We start from the raw sequence: 12,927 nt of genomic DNA, 5'->3' as shown, positions 1-12,927 counted from the left end.
CGACACCAGTTTCAATGCAAGTTTTGCGACAAGGTTTTCAAGGAAGGAGGGGTAACCAGGTTGAAGCAACACTTAGCCGGAAATTCCGGTGAGGTTGCTACGTGCCGAAATTGTCCTAACGAGATTCGTGTGCTGATGAGGCAGAATCTTGCTGAGGCCAAAGAAGCGAAGGAGATGGCTTCCAAGAAGAGGGCGGAGGTCGATCGCCAAGCGGCAGAGCCACCTTCCTATCACTCAAGGGAGCCAGAGGAGGTCGAGGATCTAGATGAGGAGGCAGATATTCAGGCGGCCATGCATGCAAGCCTGGATGATCAGTGGCAGCAGGAGGAGGTGGCTAGGCATAGGGCTCGATTTGGGCCCTCTGCATACGAGTCGGGCGGCGGTTCTCGAAGCACTAGACAAGATCCAGAGTTCTTGAGGACAACTTCAGTAAGGGAGGGCGTCGGCAAAGAACGTGGCCGGATTGCATCTATGCTGGGTGGTTTTGGTAGCCGAAAGAAGTCATCTAGAGGAGTTGCAGAAGGAGCGACAATTCATGATGTAGATCCGCATGCTCTCCCCAGTAGAGATTCAAGGCAGCAGAGGGTAGACACAATGTGGATGAAGGATAAGAAGAAAACTATGTGGCGAGCTATTGGATCCTGGTTTCACTTCAGCCACATCCCAGCGAATGTGGCAGACAATACATACTACAGGTCTGCCATTGCCGCCATACAAGCTGCCGGTCCCGGTGTAGCTCCTCCAGGCCCGAAGGATATATACGGTGAGCTTCTTGACAACAATAAGGAGGAGCTGGAGAATTGGATTGACTCCTACAAGAGCAAGTGGCCCATATATGGACTAACCATCATGTGCGATGGTTGGACCGGTCCGACCAGGCGGAGCATTATCAACTTCCTGACATACTGTGATGCTAAGACCTTCTTCCACAAGTCGATTGATGCTTCGGCTTCTGTGCACAACACCTCGTACATGCTGAAACTTATGGAGGATGTGATTGATCTGGTAGGAGAGGAGAATGTCGTGCAGGTCGTCACTGATAATGGGCCGCAATATAAGGCTGCCGGGTAGGTCTTGATGGAGCGGCGGCCACATATTTTCTGGACCCCATGTGCTGCACATTGTATCGATCTTATGTTGATGGACATTGGAAAGATCCGTAGGGTGCAACAAACGGTGGAGACAGCCCAACGCATTACGAGGTATATTTATAACCATAACTGGGTTCTTTCATTGATGAGAAAGTATGCAGGGGGAGAGATTCTGAGACCAGGAGTCACACGGTTTGCTACCAACTTCATCGCACTTGATAGCATACTCGAGAAGAGAGGAGCCCTACGTCAGATGTTTGCCAGTCCCGAGTGGTATGATAGTAGATATTCTTATGCCGGCACTGAAGGAAGCAAGATAGAAGACTTGGTGACGAGACAGCCATTCTGGCAGCGGGCTACTACAATAGTCAAGGCTATCAAACCATTATATGAAGTGCTGCGGGCCGTAGATAGCGAGATCTACCCCCAGATGGGGTTTTTGTATCACATGATGGTCAAGGCAAAGGATCAGATTATGGAGGCAGATCCAGCACATGGCCGGTCATACATCAACATCATTGAGCAACGGTGGGGAGCGCAAATGAGTACGGAATTACATCTAGCAGGTAAACTAAGATATAATTATAGTGACAATTATAGTGATGGATATAATTATATAATTATGCTAAGATAGTCTCGTATATGTGCAGCATACTACCTAAACCCCCGGTTTCAGTACAGCATAGATGGAATTGGTATGGATGAAACACTTCTGGATGCTTTGCGTAATGTGATTTACAAGATGGAGGCAGATCCAGAAAAAGCGGCCCTATGTCTTGAAGAGGTAATTATGATTTAGTAATTACTAGCATGTGTAAGTATATCAGCATCTTCAATTATTAACATGGTTTTCTTATGCTTATTTTTTACAGAGCAAATTATTTAGAGAGGGCAGCTACAGTTTTGGCCAACGAGCGGCTGTCGTCAGCAAACACAATATGAATCCAGGTACGTGACACATCAGCATAACATTCACCTGGTGTTACTTAGTTACTATTATGGAACTATCATATATGTAATCTTCATAAATATTTTTGCAGCTGAATGGTGGGTGCATTTTGGCGGATCCGCGAGAAATCTAAAGCGGATAGCTATCCGGATCCTCTCCCAAACAGTCTCCTCTAGTGGATGTGAGCGCAATTGGTCCACCTTCGCCCTTATCCACAGCAAACAAAGAAACCGTTTGACGCAAAAGCGCCTCAACGACCTTGTTTATGTGCATTACAATTTGCGGTTGAGCTAAAGTGCATCCAGGAGGAAGTGGAGCTCAAGTATACAGATCCGATTTACGGGTCCTTCACCGCTGATGACGATGATCCACTACTCGGCTGGCTTGTAGGCCAGCAGCAGGAGCCCGAGCTTGACGAGCCAGGATCGCCTCCACGACCAGCTACCTTCATAGCCACCGAAGCTGGGGTCGATCCAGAGCAATGGGCTGAGCGCAATATTCCACGCACTCCCAGAGCTGATCAGCCGCAGGCACAGGGGAGCCAGACAGAGAGGGCCAGGAAAGGAAAACAAAGAATCCCAATGGAGAGTGTCGAGGAAGAGACTTGGACTAGCAGCGATGAAGGTTCTGGTGGTGATGGATCTTCTAGCCATGGAGGGAGCGGAGGACAGTATGGTACTCATGAGACACAGCCGGAGGGTGGTCTTTATTTCACCGGTGAGTCCCAATTTATGGGTGCTACACAGGATACGGACCACGGTCGACCACCTGATAGAGATCGTGAGGATATTATTGGATATAGAAGACGGGCTCCTCGAGGTCGTTCAGGAAGACAGGATACGACTGCAGATCCGAGGACATACGGATACGGATTCTATTATCCACAGCCTCAGCCTGACGAATACGGATATGGTGCATTGGATTTTGCTTCCGCCATATTTGGATGGGCCCCTACACAATCAGAGGACACCTCTCAGAGCCAGAGCGTGAGCGAGAGATCCGACAGTTTTTATAACCTGGCGCGTGTTCCTTCTGATTGGGTTGATTTGCCTCCTCCTGATTATACTTATGATCCAGATATCTACGAGAGCCATCGGCACTCGTCCCGATTTTAGATATCCTAGAGTACTTTAAATGTATGTAAATGATTGTATCTTAATTCGAAGATATTTTATGTATATGATTTTATCATTTCGAACGGGAGGAAAACATAACATGCAATGATGCATCATATATGTTTCAAATTTCAACCCTAAATTTAAATATGAAAATATCAAAAATCATGAAAAAAATAATAAAAAAACATCAATTTTCATTTAATTTAAGATCCAACAGAGACAATATTAAAAAAAAAAAAGTCTGGCTCGCGGAGCCCGGCCGGTACCGTACCGGTCCGGCCGGCGACCGGTACGCCGAGCCGGACCGGTACGGCGGACCTTGCAGTGGATCATAGACTCGCAGCGTCGGTGGTACTTGTCCATACACCGCCTCAAAGGATGTCATCCCTATGGCTGAGTGGAAAGCGTTGTTGTACGAATACTCGGCCCAAGGTAAATAAGAAAGCCACTCTCGGGGCCGATCACCAATCATACAGTGCAAGTACTGCTCGATGCAGCGGTTTACCACCTCCGTCTGCCCATCGGTCTGAGGGTGGTAAATCGAGCTCATGGCAAGCTTCGTCCCTTGCTGTTTGAAGTAAGTGCGTCAGAATGTGCTAACAAAAATGCGGTCATGATCAGAAAAAATAGTCCGAGGCATACCATGTAATCGAGCAACGTCCCGTATGTAGACCTCTGCCACCCGCCGAGCAGAAAACGGATGTGCGAGCACCAAAAAGTGGGTATACTTGCTGAGGCGGTCCACAACAACCATGATCACTGAGTACCCTCGAACTAATGGCAGCCCCTCAATGAAGTCCATCGACACATCCTCCCAGACCTGATAAGGAATCGGTAAAGGCTGAAGTAGACCCGTAGGTTGCAGTGAATCCGCCTTCGCCCTTTGGCACATATCGCATTGCTGTACATAAGCTCTGACCGCTGCCTTCATGCCTACCCACGTACAGCTCTGGCTCGGCCTCTTGTAGGTCCTGAAAAATCCCTTATGAGACAGATTAGAGGGAAATGGGTAGGTGAATTTGGAAGATATGTGAAGATGAATATTTGGAGAAAATAATTGAAAGCAGTTATGGACTGCCCTCAAACTATTTGAATGAGCGACTAGAGTGCCTAAGTAGGGGATCATACCCAATGCTAACTTGTGTTGTATGATGTCAGATTAAGGGGAACATGATTGGAAAATTTTTAAAAAAGGAAATGGTACAAGGGCAAAGCTTATTATATACTCAAAGTTGTGATTTGCAAAGGTGCTGTATACAAGGTAGTAAATATGACCATTGGAGCAAGCATCTTAGAGGAGTCAATGTAGTTATTAGATCAATTAATTCAATAGGCTCCAATTACAATCAATAATGCATAAGAACACCTTGATTGGAACTTATAAAAGGCTTCATATGGTAAAAACAGATCTAAAATAATGGAACTTTTGACGATTTTAAGGATCAATTTTAAAATGAGAATGTTACTTATTATCCTAAACTACTGCAATTAGTCTTTATTCAAAATTTCTCTATTTGTGGAAAACCTTAAAGCCATTCTCTTTTATTGTTCATCCATTGAGATAGTATCTGAAGTTTTTTCAACCTAAAATATTCTGAACATTTTCTACATCTCTTTTATCAGAGGAAATGTAGCTGGATGTAATCTACGTTCTTTAGAACTGTTTTGGTGCGGGCCGCAAGAGCGGTACCAAATCGAGGCAAACTCTGAATGCTAGATATGACCCCAAACAGTGTGCATTCTCATTTTTATGCAATTTTATTGAAGAGATGCATGTTGATGGTTATGTTATTGTCTATGCATGTCATTATCTTGTTTATGGTCATAATTGTAATATATATTGACATTTATTGTCCCTTTTTTATATTTTATCATCATTTTCTCTGTCTTGCAAGGATTTCATCAATTGGTCAATGAATTAGAATGTTGGCATGTTTGCTGCAATGAGCAGCTTGTGGTTGATCATAAAATTTCCTTTGTTCTCTTCTGTTGCTAATCCTTTTCTTCTTCAGACTTACCTACAGTGATCTCTGTGTTCAAATACCTGAATCCAAATTTCGGAAGTGTTTGTTAAAAACTTTGGATACCCTATTTAAGTTGATGTGTTGATATTATTCTATCATGAGCTTTCGACCAGAAGAAAAGGTAAGCAAGTTAGGTTCATATTTCATTGCTCACTTCTTCTTGTTATAGAATTTTTTGCTAAAAATGATAACACTTAGCTAATTTAATTACTTGAATGAATTAGCTTGGCACCTTTATCTCTTCTTTCCTTTTTTTAACGTGGTGCATTACTTTCTTCCATGCTATATTGCCAGCTTATTGCATTTTGGATCTTTTATATCTATTCCTCATGCTATTCCTGCATTTGGCTTCATTTAAAGCCTATGAATTTTCCATAGTTTTTTGGTGTATGCTTCCTGATGATAGTTATGACCGCTGGAAGTGAGCCATATTACATTTTTTGGGGATCATTTAATGTCATTTTTCACTGTTTATTACCATAATTCTTAATTGTCCATTAGAGCTATTGACTCCTTTATCACAAGTTTGAGAGTTCATTGCAAACTGGGCCTTACTCTGGTGATTGCAACCCTCTGATTAGGAGAAGGTTCTGAATTTGAACCTTGGGAGATGATTCCTAGATGTTTGACTAATGTAATTCTAAGGAAGTTCTCCTATTTTTTTTATCAATGAAAGGGAAAAAGAAGGAACCGTGATAAAGTTTATCAGCATTTAGATTCACATGAATTTGATAAGAATATCACTGTCACTTCTGAATTTTGAAAAATTCCAGCTAAGATGACTGGTTCCTAACTTGTATGCAGTAAAGCCTTGAATAAGGAGACTTGTTCTTTTGCATCCTTTTATTTAATTAGAAGAGTCTTAAACGATATATGATTGTACTCAAAAGTCAGTGGTATCTGTTACATGTGAAAATTTAATATATTATTGTACTAATTGGTAATTTAATAGGATTATATGATTTTACTTAAATATTCCTTTCTAAAACTATTTGTCATCCTCAAAATTTGGGATGTTTCCATGTTGCTGAATGTTATGTACCTGGATCTGTATTTCAGAAGATTTATTTTAGGGTATGATGTATAAAATAGAACTATGTACCCTCAAGTTTATTTATTTATTTTTTTGAGGGAACATCAAGTTTATTATCAAGGATGTCCATGGTCTGCCGTACCAGTCGGTACGGGCCGATACGTACCGGTCCGGCCTGGGACCGGTATCGGATCAATGTGGAATCCGGTACCGGTAGCTTATCGTTGGAGAACTGGTATGGGACCGGTACGGGATCGGTATGGAACCGGTACGTACCGGTCTGGTACGCCGACCGGTACCGGTACGGCGGACCTTGAGGATGTCAATATATGAGCAATGAAGGCTTGTGTTACTAGAACCATACCAGATTTTGTTATTCCATAATGGGATTTTCCTATTGCACTTATTTGTTTCCTTCAGGAATTTGAACCTCAAGCATTAAACAATGAGCTGAAGAAAAGAAACACATCTCAGTTCTTTGAAGGAATTGTAGTTGATTCAGAGTCACAGATATCAAGCAATTCAAGTGTACAGAATGGATTTAAATCTGAGTCTCTGCCAAAAAAGGAAGACTTTGATGCAGCAAATAGTATGTCTGGTATTGGTGTAACTGAAAATCTGAGATCAACAACTTTACATTCTTGTACATCATCTACTGAGATAAATGATGGTGAAACTGCCACATCAAGCAGTGGTCGTCCCTTTTATCTGCTGAGAAAAGATGCCACAGAGATTGTTGCTCACACACTAGAGAAAGGGCGAAAAAATCTATGGCAACTTATGACAAGTCGTTTATCTGTCTTGCTATCTTGTTCAGCCATCTGCTCAACTAGCAATTACCAATTCCTGAGGAACTATGAAGATCTTAATGTATTTATTTTGGCTGGTGAAGCATTCTGTGGAGTGAAAGCTGTCGAATTCAGGCAGAAACTGAAAATTGTTTGTGAAAATTATGTGACAGCCTTTCACCTTCAAAATGTTCATGTATGTATCATTTCCATTCATCTTTCTTTTTTTGAAAGTTTCTACCTTGTGAATCAATTATATTGAAACTTTCTACGTCAACATCAATTAGATGATCAAATAACAGGTTCATTTAGCCTGCATTTGCTGTTATGTGCATTTGTTGTTAGTGATGCAAGATTGCTGTGGTTTTCTTTCAGTTATTTCGATGTTTCTTGTTTTTTTCATTTTCCTTTGATTTTCTTTCTTTGTTTTCCTTTTATCTTTTCGAGAAGCTTCTTTGTTTGTTTCCAGATCTTTGGAAATATAACCTAATTTTCTTTCTTAGTTGATTTCTTAGGTAGTTGCTGATTGTTTTTCATCTGAAAGTATAGCAACTACTTTGCTGTAAATATACACTATCACACTTGCATCTCACGTGTAAGACATGCATTCACATGCGGACATGCAGATATGTGGATGCTACATGAATATGCGCATGTTTGTGCCTTGCACATGTCGTTTCATAACCTTGATAACAACCTTAAGTCATACTACATGAGTTCCATCTATTCATTGAAGATATATGTCATTAAGCAAATATTCTGAAACCCTTACTAGGCTATCTTACTGGATCATCAGTAAAATAGGGTCGCTGTTCAATGGAAGACCATCAACAGCATTGCTGTAACTGGAGTGGATCATAATTTTTTGGTTCAGTAACTTCAGTTTGACCGCTGGTGTTCTTTCATATTCCAGTCATTCTTTAGATGCCACGTTATGCTAATTCAGGTTGCAGTTTTGGTGACTATTATAAATTCTAAATTTTACTTGAGGCAAATTATTATATTAGTTGAAGACTTCGTTGTGCCGGCTGAATACTACTGACCAAATTTATTCAAGCCAGGTTGGCACTGATTCTCTCTCTCTTTTTCTCTCTCATATCTTATTTAAGCACAAATTAGGGACAGAGTGATTGAGAATTTATCGAGATGAAGTGGGAATGAACAACAAAGGTATGAGGGGCCTCAATTTAGGAGGGGTACTTTAATTTGTGTTGAAGGGTGAAGGATTAGAAGACCTAAGCTAACATGGATGGAGGTTGAGAGAGAGAAATGGAAAAGCTTGGAATAACATAAGAGGTCACCTTGAGGAATGCTTGGCAAATGACAATCCATAAACCGGACCTCAAATAGTTTGGACAAGGCTGGATTTTTTTTTTTTTTTTCGTGAGAAGGAAAGGCTGAGTGATTATAATGATGGTTATGGCTTAAATACCATGGACATGTAGACTGTCATTCACCAAATAATAAAGTGATGCACACATATATACACTCTAAAAATAATTTGAAACATGATTTTCTAAATGAATATTCTGTTATCATTATCAACTTTAGTGCGAACCTGACAATGCTATAAGCCAAAGATACCAAACGATGCGGTAGTCTCTAAAACTTGTCATCAGCATGTGTGATGCACATGAGAGGAAGTATTGATGGCTGTGATTCTGCATCTAATTACATGTTCCATTGTTTAAATAATTTGATAAATATACTCCATAATATGGGAGTTCATGTCTCATGTTTCTTTCCCTTGGAATTAAGAATTGAACTAAATGAGGTGTACTTATTAAGGATAGATACCTATTAGAGGTGGAGAGTGTGGTCGAGACATGCAGATGCCCAGTCTTCATTGATATATATATACATACATATGCATATACATACATATACATATGCATATATATGTATATGATATATATATATATATATATATATATATATATATATATATATATATATATATATATATATATATATATATATATATATATATATATATATATATATATATACGCGCGCGCGCGCGCCCGTATATATATGTATTTGTATGTATATACATATGTACATATATATGTATATATATACATACATATGTGTGTGTGTGTGTACATATAAGGAAAACAAAAGATGATGTCAGATGCCATGTGTGGGTGGTGTCGTTCTTTCGCATTAGATAGTACTGCAGATGATATCTAGTTTATTTTCTTGACTTTGTTTAGCTTTTTCTTAATATATCTGTTTCTTTTTTGTGACATTTATTGGATTTTTGATGTATATATTTAATAGTTCTATAGAATATAATACATCGGCTTTCTCTATTATCATCTAATTTTAAACCTGTAAGATGCGTCTAAGCGCATTCTTATACTATTTCTTTCTATTTTTGCTAGACAATTCTCATTTTACTAAATTCATAACATTCTTGTTTATGAACGTCTTACTAGTTTCTATATCAAGGTACGTTATCTCAGTACCAGGCTCTATATTGGTGCCATTTTGTCTCTGTGTCGGTACGTCTGGTACGGAGTCCGATTCTACGTGCTGAGTGTCGGTACGCTCTCCATACCATAATACCGGTACTGAACCGGTACCGTACCGTACCATCCGGTTCGGAACGGTATGGCATACCATATTCTATATATTATTAGGAGCTGCAGCCATGACAGTTTATTAAATATGAAAAATGGCTAATATATAATTGCTATCAGATCATGACCGGATTTATATGTTCTATTAAATGTATGCTCTGTACCAGGCACTTAAGATGATCCTGGAGAAAGAGTCTTGGGTGAAAATGCCAGCGGAGGCACTGCAAGTAATCAGTTTGGCTGGCCTTATTGGTGATGCTTCTCCTTTGATTGTTCCTTTTGTCAGTAATACTTCCACTGTTTCAGCACTTCACTCTAAAAAGTCTTATGATCCAGCGTTTAGTGGCAAGCAGAATAGTGGATTTGTTTATTGGCTTAAGTTAGAAAATCCATTTTCTTCAAAGCTGGCATCTGGCTCTAAGGAATCACCGAAGGCTCATTTATTATTCAGTGAATCAAGGGCTTCAAGTTTAACTGATGGGCATGCTGTTGATCTCTTACATGATAACAGTATTTCTGCAAAGAATCATTATGGTAATCATGTAAATGGAAGTAATTCTGTTCTAGAGGATGAAAATGAAGACCTTCTTGCTGACTTTATTGATGAAGATAGTCAGCTTCCTAGTCGAATATCTAAACACACACTTGCTAGAAAACATTCTGCAAATTGGAATGACGAAGAGGTTTCAGCCCAAACAGGGTCCTCACTTTGTCTACTGAGGTAACTGTTTTCTAAAGTCAAAAAAGAAATATCATGTTTACTAGATTTATTTTTTTAATCACTGAAGCTACATGAATTGAAATGAATCAGGTTAATGGACAAATATGCCAGGCTCATGCAGAAATTGGAAATAGTCAATGTTGAGTTCTTCAAGGTATCATTTTGTGTACATTTCTTTTTTACTGCTTTTAAACCTTTACAGGAATATTATTTAATCTCTTACTTTGTTCTCATTGAGTTAATGCAGGGAATCTGCCAACTGTTTGGGATTTTTTATCATCATATTTTTGAGACATTTGGCCAGCGGGACACAAATCAAAGTGGAAAATTCTTACCAGATACTCTATCCTGTGAGCAGCTGCTTATGTTATCATCTCTCTATCTCTGTGTGTGTGTGTGCATGTCTAGGTGTTAAATGATACTATATTTTCAGCGATCTATTATATGGCATGCATATTCATTAATTCTAAACTTGTGAATCTTCTTATCATGTTCAGCTCGGCTTAAAACAGCCTTATCGAAAATTATGCAAGATTGTGATGTGTGGATCAGACCCCAAAATGCATCATGTTCTCCCTCATCACCTGTCTCATTAAATACGACATTCACACATATGGATGTAATGCCTACTATACCTCCTAGCACCGTGTTCGGGCATGCACCAAGTACTTTATTTGGGTTGAAGGTATATTTTATTTACATTATATGTGCATACCATGTCAACATATATTCTTTTTTTTAAATATTGATTTCTTGTTTTGAAAATGAATTTGGACGAACTAAAATTACAGAAGATGAAAATTGCAACCCTTGATTTGAATATATATATATATGTCCATGTACCTGATGTTTTCTTTTGCTTTATTTTCAGATCATCTGTTATGCAGTAAGTACATTAGATGTCATAATCCCAATTAAGTGTTTCCAACTATGGCATAATTCTTAGTTGATGGGACATAATGTGAGCTTCTACTGATAATCAATACTTTAAGTTAGAAAATCTAAGCCAAGGACAAGGTTTCTTTCAGGTGGCATCTCAAAATTAATTATGCCAGACTTATTGCTACTCTTAACCTTTTTTCTGCTAAAAATACCTCAATTTGATAGGCATGCTGTAAGCTCAATGTATGTCTCTATGTGGAACTATTTTTTTGCTGTACTAGTCAGTACCGTACCATGCCAGTACCGAATTAGTATGTAGTACCGTACCGTAGCGATACTCGGTACACTAAAACTTACCGTACTGTGCTGCGTACCGATACTATAATAGGATGGTAATGGTACAGGATCCGGTGTCGAGATAGCAAACCTTGATATTTTGTATTTTCATCTAATTGAGCAATGCATGGGAAGCGACAATGGTAAGCAATTGCTCGGATACCATGTAACAAATGAAACAAGATTTGGGAAGAGGTAATGAATGTACATATGTAGGTAGAAATGTTCAGTATCCACAATTGTAAGAACACCGTGATGGATAAGAAAAGTATGCTAGGCACTAATAACTTTGTAATACTCAGCTTAATCAGACCTAAAATGCCTCGGTCCACAAATGAGGCTGTGAGGCTGTGTAACAAATAAAGCAGTCAGCACCATGGCAATTATACCATAATATTGAAAGTACATCGATTATCATGCAGATACCATACAACATGCAGTATGGTATGCACACATGTTTTAAGATATATAGGAGCAGCATTCATGGTCTCAGGCACAACCAACTATAGTGTGCGAAAATGCATGATTGCTAAGTAATTCACCAATCCCCAGCTTTTATCAATACTTGTTTGTCATAATACGATATGGTCAAACATGGTATGCCATACTATAGCGAACCGAGCTGTATGGGGTGTATCGTACTATACTGATTCAGTAATGGCACACGATACGGGAGACGTTTCGACACTTGGTACGCCAAATTGGTCCTCGTACTAGGCATACGGCATAGTGATAGGATGGCATCGATACAGAGCTCGATACCGAGATGGCATACCTTGGGATCAAAGTTCAAATTTTTGGATAGTTCCAAGCAATGTTAACATAAAAGTAATTTCTAATTGTTGGAAAATTGTTTATTTTCTGATGAGATTCATAGCGACAAGCCTATTAAACTCGAGGAATTCTATTTTGGGGCTTTTTGAGCACTTTGGGTGATGTTGATTGTGATGAAGAGCATGGTCATCAATTATGCATGGGGACATACTTGGCATATGCACAAATATTTATGAATGTTATCATTATTTTCCCAGACACACACATATGCATAATTGTAGTGTTGGTCGTACGGCCTCGAACGAATGGGGAATCGGGACAGTTCGCCGTATCTGCTTGGTAAATAGGTTGAGAGAAGAAAGGGGCTTGATTCAAGCTGTTTGATTAAATTGGCTGCCCCCCTCGCCTCTTGGTTCGGTAGACATCTCGGGATTGTTCACCCCCCCTCAAATCCCTCCAACCCCCATGCGAGAGGAACACCCCCTGCTTGATCGTCCTTCCCTCTCTCCCCTTGCGCACCCCCCCTCCGATGACTCGATCGTGCTCGGTAAGTGTCTCCCTCCTCTCCCTCTCCCTCTCCCTCTCCCTCTCTCCTTACTAGGGTTAGGGTTTTCCTCGGCCCTCTC

The 12,927-nt window shown here is 39.9% G+C and overlaps 1 protein-coding gene and 1 long non-coding RNA gene across 2 annotated transcripts in view; both read left to right on the top strand.

Annotated features, from left to right (window-relative positions):
- Nucleotides 1-12,927, top strand: part of LOC103719549 (syndetin-like) — a 93,265-nt gene that overhangs the window by 62,898 nt on the left and 17,440 nt on the right. The window contains 6 exon segments of the mRNA XM_039126810.1: nucleotides 5,171-5,307; nucleotides 6,709-7,199; nucleotides 9,756-10,309; nucleotides 10,400-10,463; nucleotides 10,557-10,659; nucleotides 10,807-10,994. Of these exon segments, the coding sequence (XP_038982738.1) occupies nucleotides 5,171-5,307; nucleotides 6,709-7,199; nucleotides 9,756-10,309; nucleotides 10,400-10,463; nucleotides 10,557-10,659; nucleotides 10,807-10,994 (1,537 nt within the window).
- Nucleotides 1,834-2,168, top strand: LOC120110877. Its single transcript, XR_005512004.1, has 3 exons — nucleotides 1,834-1,875; nucleotides 1,964-2,039; nucleotides 2,132-2,168. It is a non-coding gene; the product is annotated as an uncharacterized LOC120110877 (long non-coding RNA).

This window comes from Phoenix dactylifera, chromosome 5, assembly GCF_009389715.1.
Source record: "Phoenix dactylifera cultivar Barhee BC4 chromosome 5, palm_55x_up_171113_PBpolish2nd_filt_p, whole genome shotgun sequence".
NCBI classification, from domain to species: Eukaryota; Viridiplantae; Streptophyta; class Magnoliopsida; order Arecales; family Arecaceae; genus Phoenix; species Phoenix dactylifera.
This window is presented reverse-complemented; position numbering and strand designations above follow the sequence as displayed.